The 18,530-nt window shown below is 39.5% G+C and overlaps 3 protein-coding genes across 3 annotated transcripts in view; all 3 read left to right on the forward strand.

The window, feature by feature from the left end:
* The window catches only part of LOC118423439, a 4,925-nt gene extending 2,349 nt beyond the window's left edge, over positions 1-2,576 (forward strand). Inside the window, exons 4-6 of the mRNA XM_035831589.1 lie at positions 374-484; positions 871-987; positions 1,510-2,576. Of these exons, the coding sequence (XP_035687482.1) occupies positions 374-484; positions 871-987; positions 1,510-2,108 (827 nt within the window). The 3' untranslated portion in view covers positions 2,109-2,576. The remainder of the gene's footprint in view (positions 1-373; positions 485-870; positions 988-1,509) is intronic.
* A 652-nt stretch (positions 2,577-3,228) lies between these two features.
* LOC118423063 lies at positions 3,229-7,750 on the forward strand. Its single transcript, XM_035830971.1, has 6 exons — positions 3,229-3,417; positions 4,620-4,795; positions 5,486-5,579; positions 5,753-5,832; positions 6,059-6,272; positions 6,692-7,750. Exons 1-6 carry the CDS (start codon positions 3,270-3,272, stop codon positions 7,378-7,380), a joined length of 1,401 nt encoding a protein of 466 aa, XP_035686864.1. The 5' UTR covers positions 3,229-3,269; the 3' UTR covers positions 7,381-7,750.
* Positions 7,751-8,974: 1,224 nt separating this feature from the next.
* LOC118423430 (four and a half LIM domains protein 2-like) lies at positions 8,975-16,699 on the forward strand. Its single transcript, XM_035831583.1, has 6 exons — positions 8,975-9,128; positions 11,338-11,545; positions 12,479-12,653; positions 13,722-13,891; positions 14,581-14,767; positions 15,249-16,699. Exons 2-6 carry the CDS (start codon positions 11,372-11,374, stop codon positions 15,407-15,409), a joined length of 867 nt encoding a protein of 288 aa, XP_035687476.1. The 5' UTR covers positions 8,975-9,128; positions 11,338-11,371; the 3' UTR covers positions 15,410-16,699.
* The last annotated feature ends 1,831 nt before the right edge of the window (positions 16,700-18,530 follow it).

The raw sequence follows: 18,530 nt of genomic DNA on the forward strand, positions 1-18,530 counted from the left end.
CCGTCAGGGTCATGCCTCCTCGTGATTTAGAGCTCGCAGACTCGTCGTCCGATCGAATCGCGCCTAATGTGAAGGGGGTATGAAGCTTTCAGTGGATACTATTCCTGTTTTTTTTTTATATACACCATTTGTGATATTCAGTTTACTCTATTATTTGTTGGAGTACCAAGATTGTTCTAAAAAAGACTACCATTGAAAGCTGAAAATGCACATGAAATTGATGACATATTATTTCTCAAATTTTTTGTTCATTTAAAGAGGAATAGACAGACTTATCGAGAAACTCACAAAAATATATAAACTAAACATTTTACAGAACAGCTAAACTTTTAACATTGGTATGAGATCTCCATTGTATTGTTTTCAATTGCAGCTTGCAGACTGGACCAGTTTCAATGCAACAACGACAAGCGTTGCATCTCTCGTCAGTCCGTGTGTGACAACTTGGTCGACTGCTCCGACAGAAGTGACGAAGAGAATTGTGGTAGGTAACTTTTGATGACGTGTCAACGTAAAGACACGAAATGATGACGCCACTGATCCATGTACTCAGATATTCAAAGCAAGGCAGTTAATTTTGTTCTAGTGGGGTCTGTGAGAAGGGCCTTGTATGTGATAAATACAACTTTTCATATGAAACTAAGTTAATATCTTAAGATAGATAGTTATGGCTTTACGTAGTAGATATCAGCTGTGGTCTACCTCCTATACTTCTATTCAAGTTAACCCAATATAATTTTGTATGTTAGATTACGTAAGAATATTGAATATCAATATCTGGAATTGGAAAAAAAATTATAAATCGCATTACAGCTAAGAGATCGTATATATGTATGTTTGTGTTTGTTTGTTTGTTTGTTTGTTTGATAGCTTTTAGATGCGCGGCAGACGAGTTCTTCTGTGATGACCTGTGTTATCCCGCCTTCTTCACATGTGATGGGTGGGACGACTGTACGGACGGGAGCGACGAGGACCCGGCTAACTGCAGTAAGTTACATATCGGATTGTATCTAATTAACACAAACACACAGAAACGCAAACGCGGACACAAATACAGACACACTGCATACACATATCCAAATATCCAAACATGTACAAACGCACTATATACATACAAACATACATACATACATACATACATACATACATACACACACACACACACACACACACACACACACACACACCATACACACCACACACACACACACACACACACACAAAGATACATTTCTTAAGACTACGTAAGATTACGTTTCACTAAAATAATACAAACGCAACAGTTGCCATCTAAAAGCAGGTTTCTATTTGCTTCACCCCTCTCGACCCCTAGAATCGTTTCTAGTGTTGTACAGAACACTTGTGCCAAGTTTTATGCTTTTACCACATTTTGCACAATTTTGGCACCAATCGCCTAGACTTATTGTAAACAAGACTGTACCTAGAACAAGATCACTCTGGTTGTTTCTCACATGCTTTGTTATCTGTTACTTCTGTTCTGTGCTTCAGTTCTTCCTGATCACAGCACAACGTCGCAGCCTCTTGCAGGCGTCGACGGTGGTGACACCGAAGGCCAGGGAGGGCAGTCAAATGGACAATCGCAGAACGTTGGGGACAGCGAAAACGGCAATGGTCAAACAGGTGACCACGAAAATGGTAATGGTCAAACGGGGGACAGCGAAAACGACAACGGTCACTCAGATTCTGGAATAGATGGAATAGATACTTTTGCAAACGGCACCAATGTGTACCTGAATGACACTAGCTACCATGGAAGCAATGAAACGGATTCGCAAGATGGCGGTTCACAGGGAAACAACAATGGTAAACATATCAATGGAGAACAAGGCAACGGTGACGATCAAGGCAATGGGGACGGCATGTATGGTGGTGATTCGTATGGTAAAGCATACAATGTGTCAGATTATGAAGAGCTATGGCTGAGATTCAACCTATCGGTGAAGAATTTGACCAAGTTGCCCTGTCCCTGTTTCGTGTTTGGGCGCCAACTTATTGGACGGTCTTCGCCTGCATCATTGATCTCAGCAAGCATACCGTTAACAGTGTTCCTTTATGTAATGTTTAGGTTGATGATTTGTATCCTCTAGCGAAGGAACATTTTATAAATTTGTTTATGACGATATTATGCAATAGCAATCACCAAGCAAATATTGTGGTAATAAATGTATAAGTGTACAACGTTCTCTTGCCCATACATTGCCCATGTCCGTGTACAAATTTTGAAAAAAAAGGTCGTTAAACAATTATGCTTCGTATCTGCTTAGAGATGAAAGATTTGCAGTGAAAATAACATTTATGAATGTAAAAAATATGAATGCTATTAGTAGATGTATATTTAATCAAAGGCTTAAGCTAGAAAACAACTCTCATAACATGGCGAGGAAATACTATCACCTGATCGTCTCTGTCTTAGCGGTAATCTAACTAGTTCTTAGTTGTATTTTGTGATGGTTTTAGCACTGTTGTTTTACTGATTGCAAATAGTAAACTTTTTACCTTCTTCTCTGTGAGACGAGAACTATGTTTTAGCGACATGAGCCTTTCATGTACATGATATCATTCTCACAACAATAAAGTGAATATAAAGTGTAGAAAATTATATATTGTGCTTCTTATTTTTTGTGCAACAATGGATGTTGTCAAGAATAGTACATAAGTGAATGTTACCGATGAGATACATGTTCATACTGTAACAACAGCAACAAGACAACTATGGAGACAAGTGGCATATTTTTGTCGTTTGAGCCAGTTACTTATCGCATGGAATAGATTGGGAATGAACCGAATTTTCATAGGGGTAATAGTGTAATATCACTTCAAAGTATGCTATCTATAGTCATCAAGTCATGTGTATTGAGTCCTATATATTACAAATCAGGAAAAATAAGAAATATGCCAGACAAATCACCAAAATCGACAGGAATGCGCCAAGAACTAAAAAGAGAATTCGAAGAATCAGAATCAGACCGAGATGAACGATGCTCTACGTTTAGTTCTTAGTCACGAAGTAGCCCGGCCGTTTCCCGTGAATTCTATGTGGATAGCATTGAGCAACTCTACAAGTTGCATTTAATATTGTATTCCTGTCAGAAAAAACATCTGTCTTTTGTCAGTCCCTACCTTAACTACCACCTTCCCTCAAAAGGCCCGTTTCTATTTCCCAAGGCGTTATTTGCAACTAATAATTAGTACCCAGTCGGACAAGCTTCTGTGCGGTGGGTAGACCTACTCTAAACTAGTTCGACATTATGGAGCGGCTACGCAAACTGCACCGGCGTTTTCCAACCAAAATGCTGCTGAAACATCGACGATTGTTACTGGTGACTACAATGATTATGGTCTTCTTTGCTGTAAGATATATGAACATCGCAGGTCGCATGTTAAAAGTTGCAGACGGTAAGAAGCCATTTCTGGGTGTTCACTAGAGTCGTCTCTAAACTCTAGACATTATGCAGGTCCTGTGCAAAGTTCAGCTACGTTTTAGAACCAAAATTCTACTAAAACATCGACAATTGTTTCTGGTGACTTCGTTGATTCTGGTCTTCTTTCCTGTAAGGTGCTTCAACGTTGCAGACGGTAAAAGTATTCACTGAGCTTTTTGAATAATTTTCACGGTTTACATCCTATTTGTCTGTGCTATATAATGTAATCTTTGCAGTGCCGTAGCGATTAGGTTCTATATTCTATCCTTTTTGTTTCGATTTGGTTTACTTTCTTCGTGTAAGGTACAACAGACCATACTTAACACAATACGTATACACTGAAGAAATTATCTTATGGTATAGATAGAAATTGTTATAAATTTGGCCCCATTTAAGGTCTCTTTGAAAGACGGGCGCAACCTCAATCGGTGGTATCGTGTGTGGCATGACAGGTATAGCGTTCGACTCGGAATCTAGGGTTTCCGAGTTCGATACTCGCCGTGCCCCCGACGTTGTGCCCTTTGGAAAGGCACTTAACACGACCTTTCTTACTTCAACTAGGTGTAAAAATGGGTACCGTCAAGAAGGTAAAAGGAAGACTACCTTTACCATCTGTCTATACTGTGTATGTGGCTGGGTTGTAGCCAGCACCCGTCCTTCCGTCCTTTGACGGAATTTTGCACCTGGGGACGAAAAAATATGTTGCCCATTCCGTCCCCTGTGACAGACAAAAATTGATATGTAAAGATATAAAAAATCTTAAATCATCATCATTGGTCGGCTGCGACGCAGGCGACTGTAAGTTTCTTCCAAGACCTTCTGTCGGCAGCTTTTTTTACCAAAACAGATGCCGTTGAAATAGAAAATAGCGTTTCAGAGGGTCTAGATATAAAAATGTCAGGGACACCGGACCCTCCTAGGAACGTCGTGCGACGTCTCTTGCTTTCGGTGCTTGATAGGATTTCCATCCAAAATTGAGGGGATGAAATTGCTTGCAGGCTGGCTACAACCCTGGTATGTGGTACTTTTGATATAAGTTACTGCAGCTGATTTCAGTGCAGTGCCACATTGTCCTCATCTGTCCAAAAGCAAAAAGAAGAAGAACAAAAAACTGAGATGCCCTACCCAGCGAGAATTCAGCATCGATAAATGCATGTATTCATTTTTTTCTTTTAGACTTATGGTACACGAATGCCTACCTACAAACTATGAAACCAGTTGCCATCCACCACAACACCGGTCAACAGAACACAGAAATTGCTTGCGTCATCGAGTCCTCCCTCGGAAGCTGTGACGGAATCGGTTTTGCTTCTCTTGTTTTGCAGACAATAGACGAAATCACAACATGTTTGGTAATGTTTTTAGTAATTTTTGTTTAATGTCAAAAAATATTGAACATAGAAATATTATATTCTTCGTGGTATAGATATCTATTTTCCAATAAAAACATTTTTGTGTGCTCTTAAAGTCCTACGGAAAAACCAATTGATACGTAAATGAGGGGGGAAATGAGCCTCGGCAGTTCATAAACGAATCCGATAGGTGGCGTGGTTACCATCCTTCTGGTGTGTCATTATATAGAACTTTATTGCACGACGATTGTACATGATAAAATGTATGGCAACAACTATTGCACAAGGCACAAAATAGAGGTTTAGGATAAAGCTTAACAACATACTATATTAGTTAACATAACAATAAGGGCTAACAAAACATACGGATATGAATAAGTCAATATATTGGGTCTAGCATGTCATGTCATTTACACTGTTGGTTCTAAGGTAAAAGCATCCCTGAATATATTTGCCTACAGTGTGGATTGTCGCCTCCCAGCATGTAGTTGAATTTGTCTATCGAACAGAGAGTAACAAATTATTTAGAGGAAGCGGAAAGTAATGTGAACAGCTCTGTGCGTCTGTCATTTTATCGTGAACAATCCATAATAAAGTGACGTTCGTCTTCGATCTTATTTGGGTAGAATGGACAAAACCTCTGGTCTATAGATGGGTGTGATGCTAAAAATTGCCATTTATTTCATACAGGCGCGAGGGTTTGTTCCAACAGTCATTTGGACGGACTGTGATTATTGTGGGCCACCTGGATCTGACGTGAACTATTGGACATGGTTTTTCAAAGGTAAAACGCCTGATGAAAAAAATATGAATGAATACCCCTCACACTTGTGCGAATATTCAAGTCCGTATGTACTACGTATAAGTTCCGTACCAACATTTTGTTGGCTGATTTGAGCTTGTCATGAGTATACAAAAAGTTCAAGCTGACAAATATTATCTATTTTTTGTCCTTAGCGATAAATGAAGGCATAGAGGAAACAGCTGGGACCAGAGTGTGCGTGGCGCCTACTACGCCTCTGTTTATCAGTTCTTCGGTACGTATCCGGTAATCTTCGGTATATGTTTTCGGTAATCTTCGGCAAGTATTCGGTAGTATTCGGTTTGTATTAAATACATTTAACTCTTGACTCTACGTTGATTGGGATTGCTATCATTTTTTATTGTATTTTTCTATTTATTTCTTTTTGCTGGGGGTCGCAATCAATTAATAATTTATTTTAGTCTTTTTTAGTCTTTATTCACTATTTTTCATTTGTTTAGCTGTACCTGACTCGACCGGGTGCAATAGGTGAATTGGACGATTTCCGGTTTGCTGACATGGAACGCAAGGTGACGAACTTCTGGCAACCAATCACGGCAGAGACTCGGGCGCTTGCCAATTACGTCATATCCGGTTACCTGAAGCCAGCCGATCGAGTTGAAAATGTTGTCAATAGTTTCTACCGCAACCATATGGAGGGATACGTTAATATAGGTTAGTGCTGACCGTTTTTCAAGCAAATTTTGCTACATAAGTCTCTTTGTCTTTCATGTAAGAAAAAACATAGAACGCTGAGAATCATTCATGTAAGAATACGACGTACGGGCAACATGCTACTCTCCAAGCAGAGGTTTGGCTCCGGCTGTCTTTTAACGGTCTTTAGTCGTTTTTATCGGGCTTTCTAATACAAGATACGATACAAAATAGAAAGCCCGATAAAAACGATCCTAACCTCTGCTTGGAGAGTAGCAACATGCAATGTACCCAGTAACTTCAACGATTTTTTTTTCATCGACTTGTTTTGTCTCGCTTGTCTTAAGATTTTGTGTGCACCGAAATAATAGTCGTTTCATATAACTAGACAAAATAATTATTTGTATCAGACACATAAATATTTACAATTTCATCCACAGGTGTCCATTTACGACTTTCAAAGGGCCATAGTGAAGAGATGACGAACTTCTTTCAGCAAAGAAGTCCCAAATTACACAAGTTCATTCAAGTCGTACAACGCGTCATAAACGACGCCATTGCAACACACGCTGGTAGAGAAATTCGCATATTTCTAGCATCGGACACGGATGAAGCTATCGACGCATTTAAGGCAGAGTTTAAAGACAACAAAGTCCTAAATATCAGCGCTTGCCGAGGAGAACATTGCAGATCGCAGAAAGAAGGAGAGAAGGTTTTGACAGACATTTTGCTGATGGCTAAATGCGACTACTTAGTGCACGATGAATCGAATGTTGTGGCTATATCGTATTACTACAACACCAACATCAAAAGTTATTACGTCAGTGGAGACCCGTCCGACCACAAACGGTTGAACGCGCGATCTCGCTTTGACGCAGACGACCTTTTTCGTCAGGCCGTTTCCAGGGTGACCAATAACATCCGGGTCCCTCTCGCTTGGCGGGAAAGCTCGCTTTTGATTGGCCTAACCGCAAAGTGGCACGTCCTGTGGGGGATTTTGAATTCGGATCTACCAATGGAGGATGTCGGATGTTACTTCAGGAATATCAAATTGAGCAAGTGTCGCGAAGAGTTTCAGAGATCAGAGTTTGCAAAGGATAGCGACCTCAGAGATTTAATGCACATATAGCATAAAAAGTATACAAGTATAACACATTATACGTGTCTGGCTATTGTCTGTACTGCGGTCGTTTACAGTTTTTCTTTTAACAAAGGGACTACAATAGAGAGATAGATATGTTCATTCATGTACAGGAGTGTCTGCGACCAGGTTTTTATAGATATAGTGACCAGAAATAGATATATAGATATGTAACGTTATGTCTGTATATCAGACATATAAAGTAGAAATCTATGTCACTATCCTGACAAGCAAATTTTTCACTGCATTATATCGTTTTATACAATACGTAATAAGTTAATGATATTTTGATTGTCGCTTCATAATCACGAATAAAAGATATACCGACCCATAATTTTACACCCCCTTAGAATGAATATACCTAACGTTACTAGTTATCTTCGTCAGAATGTTGTCTATGTTTTGGTTTGGTGCGTGTGTGTGTTGGTGTGTGTGAACAATAAAAATAGAAAAACACGTCGCGGTAGACAGTGTCGATATTTAGTATGTGACCAGTTCTGTTTACATGATGTGAACTCCAATTCAGTGCGTTTTGAATAAAACAGGTTTAAAGATTTGTTAACATGCTAAAAAAGGAGTGAAAGCTTTATTCGTTTCATTATATACTAACGTTAGGTCGTTTTGTAGTTTGAAAAAGATCAAGTTGCAACAATGAAACATGAACGAATGCCAGTAAAAACATAAACACCATCACCTGGTCAGACCACACCTGTTCTGAATCACGCAGGTGTGGTGTGTACGTGTACTCATGGCAAAATGTGAGGTTACCAAAAAAGGTCAACACGTGTGGTCATGTCAGCATGCACATATACAAATCTTGTTATTTAACAATAGACTCTTCTATTCTAACAGAGTGTACGTGTTACTGTTACCGTAAAATTGCTTTTTTAGTAAATAAAAAAATCTGACAAATCTTGGCCTAATAATACCATAATGTGTGATAAGTTTGTATGCTTTGCAGTTAATTCGTATTCACACGTGTAAAAAATAATTTTTGACCCGTTGGGTCAGGTTTAGCCGCCAAACTGTTTTGTGAATTTGCTTGACGACAAAAATATTTTCGAGCAAAAGAAATGGGCGAGTCTTAGCAACAGTGACGTGGACTAGTCTAAACTATGGCACACCCAAATCTCCTGTAGTCTAAAAATCGACACACCCATTGCAGTTTGTCTAATTGGATCAGACCATTTTACAAGTGCAAAGGAGGGTTCTTATTTTTCAAGAACGCACATTATCATTTTGAGAAATATCCTTGAAAAAAATCACATTTCTGACTGAGACATAGCTTTGATGTAAAGTCTTTTATAAGTACATGCAGTATTAGAACGGATTCGTTACATAGTCGCCATTTTTGTGTGTGAGGTCAACTGTACTTGTTATCTTGTTATCTTGTAGCAGCCTTACAATACCGAAATCCACAGGAATTTTCTGACGATTTCTTTATTCCATGGCCATATGTAGATTATTCTTTGCCAAAATATAGTGACTTGCTATGTTTACTCATCAAAACGTAGTGTATTTCAGTAGATTATACACTCCTTCATGTGGTTTCCTTTGGCTTCCTGTGGATTCCTTTGGATTCCGGTATTGAGGTTGACCCGTTATCTTAGGCGGGTTGAAGAAGACTAGATAAACCGGTTTTGCCTAGTCTAAAATCGGAGGGCGAAACCCCTCGAGCCGTCTTATAACGGCAAGAAAGGCCTTTGGCAAGACGTCTTGACTTGAAGATCTGCTGGGTAAGTGTTCTTTTCTGTCAGAAACTGTTCAAAACTGTCTTTAGCATGCGTGTATTTGGTAGGAGCACGGATGGTCAGTGCTACAATATGGTAGTGACTGTTTGAATCCCTGAACGGTTTTTGGGGTCAATTTTGTGGGTGTGTTTGCTGTTTGCGTAGCAAGGTGGTACAGACAGTATTGGCTTTGTAAATATGGCATCCTAGGACTCAAAGCTTTCAAAACCAGTCTTACGCGGCCCTCTGGTGCGTCTAAACGTTTCATACACTGCCTCTGTTTTACAGTTTTAAGTTCTATACAAAATTATCGTCAACGAATTGCCTTATAGCTAGGTCTAGGTTAGACTGATAGTGAATGTCACAGTAAAGGTGTGGTAGATATAACAATAGCATACCTGTATAAGACAGGTGTGGCTGATCAAATAAACATTGTACAAAGGAAAGTGTCAAGCTTCTTTCATACAAATCCTCCGTTTAAAATTAGAAGATGAAAAGATCAAGAAAATGTTGTTTCATTGGTTGATCACGTGAAAGTAAGGATTTTCCCGCCTAAATTGGCACTGTTGGCATTGTGCCTACTTTATATTTCACTCCCTCAAGGGAAGTGAAATATATTACATTTATCACACTTCTTCAACTATTTCGCAAGAAATGACATGATATGGAAGTAATTTGAACCCATACACATTCGTTTCCAATATGTAGGCCCTTATTGTTCTTTACTTGCATGAGAAAGGTATAATGAGTAAAATATACCACGTTTGCTCGCAGATGTTGCCTCTTTACTTGTCATTAGAATCATAGGGGTCAGTGACTTTTTCTTCACTTTAATAATTATTTATTTATATAACTGAAAGTAATTGCTGTACGACATTTGTGACATTGTAGTTGGTTTTATACAGACATCATGGAAACGAGAGACCAATGGTTAATGAAATTATCTAAAAACTCATTATTAAATTTACCAATCATTATTGTAATGTCTAAGGTGACCAATCAAATTTCAGACATCATTTCCACTGATACTAAACATATTTGAAGCGTCAGAGTTCTAAATCGATCATGTGGATAGACCTAGACTTCTAAATCTATACCTGAAGACTCTTATTATCTTAGACATATCTGTACTAAGGTGATTGTATCAATGGAATTTAGGATGGGCCTTCAAGAACGATAAATGATGGGTGTGTGTATGTGGTTTCAGGCATGACTTAATCCGTTTTGTTGTGCCCTAAGAATCTAAAGAGATTCATTCAACGTAGCCTCCAAGGAACAAAGGGAGTTGAGTTAAAACAATGTGGTTGAAATTTTCATTCTGTTTATAATAAATTTGTCACTATTCTTGAAGTTAATAGACTTGAATTCGAAATTGTTTACTGTCAAAAATGTGTTTTCGCGGTGAGGTAATTTCGCGGTAGCTGGTGTCATTTATGAAACCACGAATTTAAAACACCGCGAATTTTTCACGACTTACAGTACACATCAAAACCAAGTACTAGATTTAGATGCCATTCCAACTGAAACCAGATAATCTTTCTGAAAATATCAGAGTTCAAAATGTATTGTGCGAATAGACCCAGAAGACACGCAACAAAGGAATGAGGGATGGGCATTACAAAACGCAAAGTGTCGGGTGTGATTTGAGATATAATTAAAGGTGTGGCTGTATACAGTCAACTGATCGGTGCTTCTATTGGCTTTCATTGAAAAAAAATATTTAATTATAACAATCTTGTAAGTTTTTAATATAAATAATCTAAAAAGACAGCTATAAAATATGATTTCCGTTTATAGTTAGTTTTTCTTTGTTTACAATTGATAAGACAAGTTATGACAAGAGTGAATGCAAAGTGACCCGACAAGTGACCTGAGAAAAGCGTTTTTCTTCCAAACATTCCAGACTTGCATATCTATAATGAATGACAGCTAGCTGTCTAAGTCTCAATTGTTTATACTCTCTTTGTACAATTCCATTGAATGACTGCTGTCTAAATCTTAATTGTCTCTACTCTCCTTGTACAATTACATTGAAGACAGCTGTCTACATCTTAATTGTTTCTAAGCTTCCTGTATACAGTATTTGTTTGAGGACGGATACACTTTTGCTCTTCAATATTTCAAATATTACAACAGACACATTCAACTTCATACGGTTTTCACTGTCTGATCACGCAACAGAAAGGATTAACTCATAAAATATTTACGAACACAGGCTTGTCGTTCGCAACGCCACATACACCGGAACCATGAGTAAGTTGATGTGGCAGAGCACAAGCTTTAACTGTGGCAACTGTGACAACAGTCTGACTGGACACCGCTACGTCAACCGCGAGTCCAACCACTACTGCTTGAAATGTTACGAGAAGCTGTTCGCCTTCCCCTGCGAGCACTGCCACAAGAAGATCGGCACTGACGTGAAGGTGAGTTCAAGGACAAAATGGCGCCCTTGGTCTAAGTCAATATTAGCCTGCCCCCCTCCCCACTTCGAATTTTCCCAGAATTCCACTTCTTGACATCGCAACATCCGAAAATGGTTCTTTAGGCTGATTTGTGTCTAGTTACCACATGTTTAGATATGTGGTTTTCCTCTTGAAATGTAAGATTTAGAGGCTGCCCCCTCCCACCTCAATGTTTCCCAGAATTCCACTCAACAAAGCAGCAGCGCGAACGATGAAAGGGTAATCTTCAATCTTTGTGGTTTATTATACTGTTCATCCTTGTACACCTTATTTTAAAGCTCCCCCTTCTCCTAAAAAAAACCCACAAGAACACGATGCCTACTGACAAACGGTTCTTTTATATATGGCTTCATGTTTAATTAACCATGTCGTTGGGCGTTGCACAAAAGTGTCAATCTCTTTTGGGACGAAGCCAGCAATAATTATTCTCACATGAGTTGTGGTTCAAAGACGTATACAAAACAACCTTGTCAAAACAAATCTACTCATCTAATATACAAGGTCGTCATTTATATCCTCTAAAATTCGTTGTTAAAAACTGCAACACTGTGTAATGTAATAATTATTGTGCGGCAAAATCTACTTCCTGACATATTTCTGTTAATCGCTCTCACAATATGACCTCCCCTTTTAATTTTTATTAATTTGAATATACATGTTATCTGTTGGATCCATATATACATGTTAGGCAACAATGTACCAACCAACTGTATATTATGATCATATAAGCATAGCACGCGAAACAATAGCCAAATTGATTACTCAGTGCCCCCATTGACATGTTATGAATATGTCTACACATCCTAGTTTTTACCTTTAAACACGACAGAGCCTAAGCTCTCTTAGCCAAAGTCATTAATGTTTTTTTTTCTTTATCATTTTTTTTCTTAATAGGATCTTTCCTTTAACAACAAACATTGGCACGATGTTTGCTTCAACTGCTCCAAGTGCATGAAGTCACTGGTGGACCAACAGTTCACCCAGAAGGGTGACAAGATCTACTGTGCCCAGTGCCACAAGGAGACCTTCCTGGGAAAGTGTGATGGATGCAGGCAGCACTTCGACCCTGGTACGTCGATCAATCATTCAATTCTCTAGTCAATCAACCAATCAGTTGCCTGATTTATCCCTCCACACTTTTTACCCTTTAATCTTAATACACGTGGAAGGAGGCAAGTGTGACGCATGCAGGCAGCACTTCGACCTTGGTATGTCAATCAATCATTTAATTAATCAACTAACCAATAGGTTGCCTAATTTATCCCTCCCCACTTTTTACTCTGTAAAAAGAGGCACGTGCCGCAGAGTGTAGTTCAGGAATAAATACACATCGAAAAATCATCAAAGAAAACATTCTTAAAAACGTAATTTGATTTTTGCTACAAATCATATTTGCTGCAATAGTAATTGGAAATACACGATTGTACATTTGATTGGTTCTTAGTCTATATCATGATCAGAAAAAGGTTAAGGCACTAAATTTCTTTATATATAAACGGAGTTGTTCAATGCTTAGCAATACATTATTTTGTGTGCTTTATGTAAGAGTTGATGTCAATCATGTATCAAAACAGAAATCAAAGTCGCACGGCTACCTTTGCATGAATTATTTGACATTTCCAACACTAAATTCTAAAGTGAGGGGTACAAAGGAATCAATGAACTACAAATAATGTGTCAAAGTCGCACAAGAGGCGTTGCAACTTAATATCAACACAGATTGTCGTTCACACTTCAGGGCACTGAAGTTAGTCGTTCTCAACACAATTCCAAACTCTTATTTAGATATGTATTGTTATCTATAGATCTTAATTGACTTTTTTAAATGTGAAACCCAATTACAATATATATGCGTATAACTTTGCTCACATATAAATAGTAATGATAAATTATAACTTCAAAATTTATCATATATTGCAAAACGATTGTATGTCAGCGGAAGGTTATGTACTTCGTGTGCAGTTTTGGTGGAAATTATGATTCTTTTACAAATAAAAACTTAAAAGTTTATACCTGCACCAAGAATTTTACTTATGGTAGCGTTTGGTAGGTGGCTTTAGTTAGCAGACCTTACGAAAGTCGATGTGCTGTTGTGTCAATAAATATATTCCTCATGTTCCCTATAATTCTACTCCAGGTGACAAGAAGATGGAGTATAAGGGCCAGAACTGGCACGAGCGCTGTTTCACCTGTGTCCAGTGCAGGAAGCCCGTCGGCACCAACAGCTTCGTCCCGAAGGACGACGGCGTCATCTGCCAGGTCTGCTACGAGGATCGCTTCGCCAAGAAGTGCGACAAATGCAAGAGGGTGAGCAAGACTTTTATTCTATTACAATTTACATACAGGCTTTTCATGTGACGTCAGCTACGCCATGTTGGATTGCAGTGTACGCTCGAAAAACACACGAAAATTCCATTGCTCTTAACAATCACCACACCAATATGGATACCCAAAAAATCACGATAACTGTGATGTTAATGCAAAACCTGTATATCCGTAAATGTTCAAATGGTTCTATTTTCGGGGTTTACCCACAATCAACGCAAAACCATTGGAACCGTGCATATGCCTTTTACTAACTGTACTACAACGAAAGAGTTTCAACAGCGAGCACCGTAAATATCTTTCGCCTCTTACCTCAAAATTAATTTCGAGCGAGTTTACTAGATGTGAATCAGAATAAGGCAAGCCCAATTGCTAAGGCATTCCTAAACATTTACAAGCTTCTTCACCTTAAAGAAACGGAGAGTAAACTATGCTTGAATGATCACAGTATGAAGATCACACCAGAAGTACTCTAGACAGCTGCAGGATCTGAAATACTTGTTTGGTTGCAAAAAAAATCTACGACCAAAATGGCCGCAAGAACAACTGTAATGCTTTTCTTTAGCAGAGGTAGACACTGAAAGAACAAGTTAAACTCTACCTTGACAAAGTGCACTCGTCTATATCACTTGTCACAATGATTAATATGGAAACTGTATCTGCACTTCCAGGTGATTGCGCATGGTGGCATCACCTACAAGGACACTCCGTTCCACAAGGAGTGTTTCCTGTGCACCCACTGCAAGAAGGAGCTGGCTGGAGACCGCTTCACCTCCAAGGACCACAGCCCCTACTGCATCGAGTGCTACGGAGACCTCTTCGCCAAGAAGTGCGCCCACTGCCGCAAGCCCATCACTGGTAAGACCACATTCCACTAATACAGTCTACTATCTTTAGGCAGTTAAAAGTCACCTACCTGAGTTTTAGTCCATGGAGATTCACATTGGCAGAAGTCCGATTTCTAGGTGCCCATTTAGTGATTTTGAATAGATTCCTAAAGATGGAAAACATCACCTTCGATACAAACTCTGATGACCTTTAATCTCTCTAGGCAATAAATGAACACATCAAAACTGCATTAACTGCACAGTGTGTCGGACACATTAAACATGACTAAAAGTCCATTTCCATAACAAAATACGATAGCCAAGAACCTTTCCTGAAATTGCCAGCTCCAAAATTCGTAGATGGGTCAATTAAAGCAGGTTTGGTGCTGTCCACAAACCTTACGTCTTTGGGAGGTTTACTGGGTATATGCATTACAAACAATTCCTGTTGTGTTTTTGTAGCTTTCTATTTCCTAGTTAGATCTAAATAGGCCTGTTCCGTTTTTTCCAAGGTCATGGTGGAACCAAGTTCGTGTCTTTCGAGGACCAGAGCTGGCACAGCGACTGTTTCAACTGTTCCGGGTGCCGTACCTCTCTGGTGGGGAAGGGTTTCACGGCCGAGGAAGGACGCATCCTCTGTCCGGACTGCACCAACCGCGAGGCCCAACGTTAAAGGACTCACCGATTGCTACGTACCCTGTGGTTAGACAGAATGGGGTAGCTCGCAATCTGTTTTTTCGGGGATCCAAGGCAGTCAGCCCGCCGATCTCACATTAGCGCTCTGGGGAGTTTAAGCCCAAAGGAGTTAAAGGTAGGTAGACTTTGTTCGGGCTAAAACTCCCCGGAGCGCTAATAGGAAATCGGCGGGATGAATTTCTTGAGACACCGAATAAACTGCCCTAGCTTCCCGATCTAGCTGGCCTCATGGGAAAATATACGCATCCTGGAAAAAATGTAATCTCCAAGCAGATATTGGGAGGCACAATTGTTACTGTTTTAACTGTGGTACATTTCTGTCTCCCTAAGGAGACTTTGTTACAGCTACTAACACAATGAAAAACGTTACAATTTTTACTCCAAACATCTGCTTGGGGATGAAAAACAGAGAACTCCAGGTAACGCAAGGGATAAGTGAAAACGTTACCATGACAACGTGTCAGAACGCATAACGCATGCGCGTCGTGATGGTAAGGTTTTGTTTACCCTTTGCGTTACCCATGATTCCACGATCCTTAAAAAGGTCTATTGGCAACCAACATTCTTACAGTTGAAACATCATTACATAATGCAGTATGGTCAGCGTTGGCATTATCTAGGTACAGTAGACTTGTGATATCATTAATATTGTGGCTATATGATAGATAGATGATCGTACGTTATTCATTGCTAAAGATATGAGCCTTTGCTGTGACAGATTTTACAAAAAAATTTGAATCAAATTCAGCTAGGAACTAGTAAAGGTTGCAGAGATTTGATATCAGCTCTAGTACAAGAATATTAGAATCATTGTTTTCATGTAAAAGAATGCAGGCAAAGGCATTAGAATCAGATATCAACTTACATTTATTTCGCTTGACAATATGGTAAGACAGCGATGCAAGTACAGTGGCTAATAGATTCAGAAAAATAATAGTTTTTTTGCAAAGAAAATTGATATGACACTTCAATCGCAAACGTACAATGCAAATATGTTACGTACAGTAGAAAGCGAAAAGCAATTGCTAGAATGCTTATCGATTATGATGAGTTGATATACTGTTGATGCTTGGTATAACTGTAGCATTTAACCAACAATGATGACGTAGAATATTGTATAGTTACCGTGACAACAGTTATAAAATTAGATTATGATAGAACATTAAGTTTAAGTATTACACTAGTACTTACATGTTGCAGTTTGGTGCTATGCTGGAATTCGTCATCAGCTTTTGCAAGGAAGATAATAAAATGGATTAAAGGGGTATTCTGCGTTGTTTGTCTTTTTGACGATTAGTACAATATTTCAATTTTCACTTCTATCTTATTCAGGTCCACAATTAGCTTGACAACATACAATTTCATTGTAGCTACTCTTCTTTTGTACTACACTATAGAAACTGATACGTATACTATCATGACCGTAGATTGAATAAGCTATAAACAATAAGCATCTTGATATAAATTGATCATTCTACCACGCAAAGGAAATCAGTGTAGTCAAGCTCATCCTGTGGAACAGTAGAAGTATGATGAGGTAAAAGAATGATATTGGCGGGCCTTCATCAGAACAAAACAGTTCACATATGACGAAATATTATTATCTTATTTAATAAGCCTCTACCAGGCTCCACGGACTACAGTTCAAATAGAGTCAATAGTACGCTAGGGGAGTCGGCCGACCATAGGAGTCAGTTCATATCGTACTGTTGACTCTATTTGACTACTACTATTTGACCAGCGATTCACTGAGCCTGGTGGGGCTAATATTATCTGCAGTACCGCATATTATCAAACTTCGTAATAGTTCAGTGTTGGTTACTTGTGGTCTGATGACCTTGCTATGAACAATCTCGCTATGGATAAAATCGCCTGACTACACAAAACCCAGCGTTGTATGGGTCCCATTCATCCAAATTGAGAGTCTGCACCGCAACGGTGGGTTGCTAGGGGGCGCTCCGTCGCCATCAAGCTGCCGCGTCGTGAGGTCACCAACCCTGGCACGTGACGTCATAACTAGGTCAGTTGCGTACCGAAGATTAGTACGTCCCACTTATATATAAGTCTAGAGGCCTCTGTCCGCCGGGAACGAAAAGGTTTGTGGTGTCCGTTTGGCGTTCTCTTTAGGATTGCTGTTGTCTGTTCATTAATGATGCAAGGTAACGAATAACATTGACCTTTACCTCCTTATCAACAAGCAGATGTAAAGGCAAAATCTTTACGAAGGACCATTGGGACAAAACCTGTTTTAGCGAAGGAGCTGTGTGCTCACAGCGAAGGGGCTGCATGCTCGGCGAATGAGCTGTGTGCTCACAGCGAATGGGCTGCGTGCTCGGCGAAGGAGCTGTGTGCTGACAGCAAATGGGCTGTGTGCTCGGGGAAGGAGCTGTGTGCTCACAGCGAATGGGCTGTGTGCTCAGCGAAGTACCTGTGTGCTCACAGCGAAAGAGCTGTGTGCTCACAGCAAAGGGGCTGCGTGCTCGACGAAGGATCTGTGTGCTCACAGCAAAGGGCTGTGTGCACGAGGCTGAAGTTGGCCGCCGATTGGTAGCCTAAGATCCAGCCGCCGATTCGTCATTAGACAAAACATACGATCCCATTCAGACGCCCATTCAAAGAAACTAAAAATTCCTAATTTCACAGGGAATTGTCTAGGGGATTGGTGCAAAAATTGCTCAAATTATGGTTAAAGCATGAAACTTGGCATATGTGTTCAGTACAAAAATGGAAACAAGTCTAGGGGTGGAGCCAAAAGAAGCCAGATCTAGATTTTACATGGCAACTGTTGCTTTTATGAAAAACCTGTTGTATTTTACAGCATATTGAGGGCAACTGATCTTAGGAAAACAAAACAGACTTTATGTACCTTTGATGCAGTGTACACTGGATCTATAATGTGGTACTTCTCTCCACATTTTGTGCAAAAACTTCCCCTATACCAAATCACCCAAATTACTACATGTAATTTATTCGTCTGTCACATAATGCAACTACTCTCTCGTATATTAATATGTAACGAGCCTACTGGCGCTTTTGTTGGTGACCTTGAATATCATAAGTGTTGTTTACACCGGTATCAATTACACCCTCCCGCTCTC

The sequence above is a fragment of the Branchiostoma floridae genome, chromosome 9 (assembly GCF_000003815.2).
Source record: "Branchiostoma floridae strain S238N-H82 chromosome 9, Bfl_VNyyK, whole genome shotgun sequence".
In the NCBI taxonomy this organism is placed as follows: Eukaryota; Metazoa; Chordata; class Leptocardii; order Amphioxiformes; family Branchiostomatidae; genus Branchiostoma; species Branchiostoma floridae.

Coding starts and splice junctions, on each gene's coding strand:
- LOC118423430 (XM_035831583.1), top strand. CDS start 11,372: ATGAGTAAGTTGATGTGGCAGAGCACAAGCTTTAACTGTGGCAACTGT. Junction 11,546..12,478: donor AGATCGGCACTGACGTGAAG/GTGAGTTCAAGG, acceptor TTTTCTTAATAG/GATCTTTCCTTTAACAACAA. Junction 14,768..15,248: donor CTGCCGCAAGCCCATCACTG/GTAAGACCACAT, acceptor GTTTTTTCCAAG/GTCATGGTGGAACCAAGTTC.
- LOC118423063 (XM_035830971.1), top strand. CDS start 3,270: ATGGAGCGGCTACGCAAACTGCACCGGCGTTTTCCAACCAAAATGCTG. Junction 4,796..5,485: donor ACGAAATCACAACATGTTTG/GTAATGTTTTTA, acceptor TATTTCATACAG/GCGCGAGGGTTTGTTCCAAC. Junction 5,580..5,752: donor TTGGACATGGTTTTTCAAAG/GTAAAACGCCTG, acceptor TTTTGTCCTTAG/CGATAAATGAAGGCATAGAG.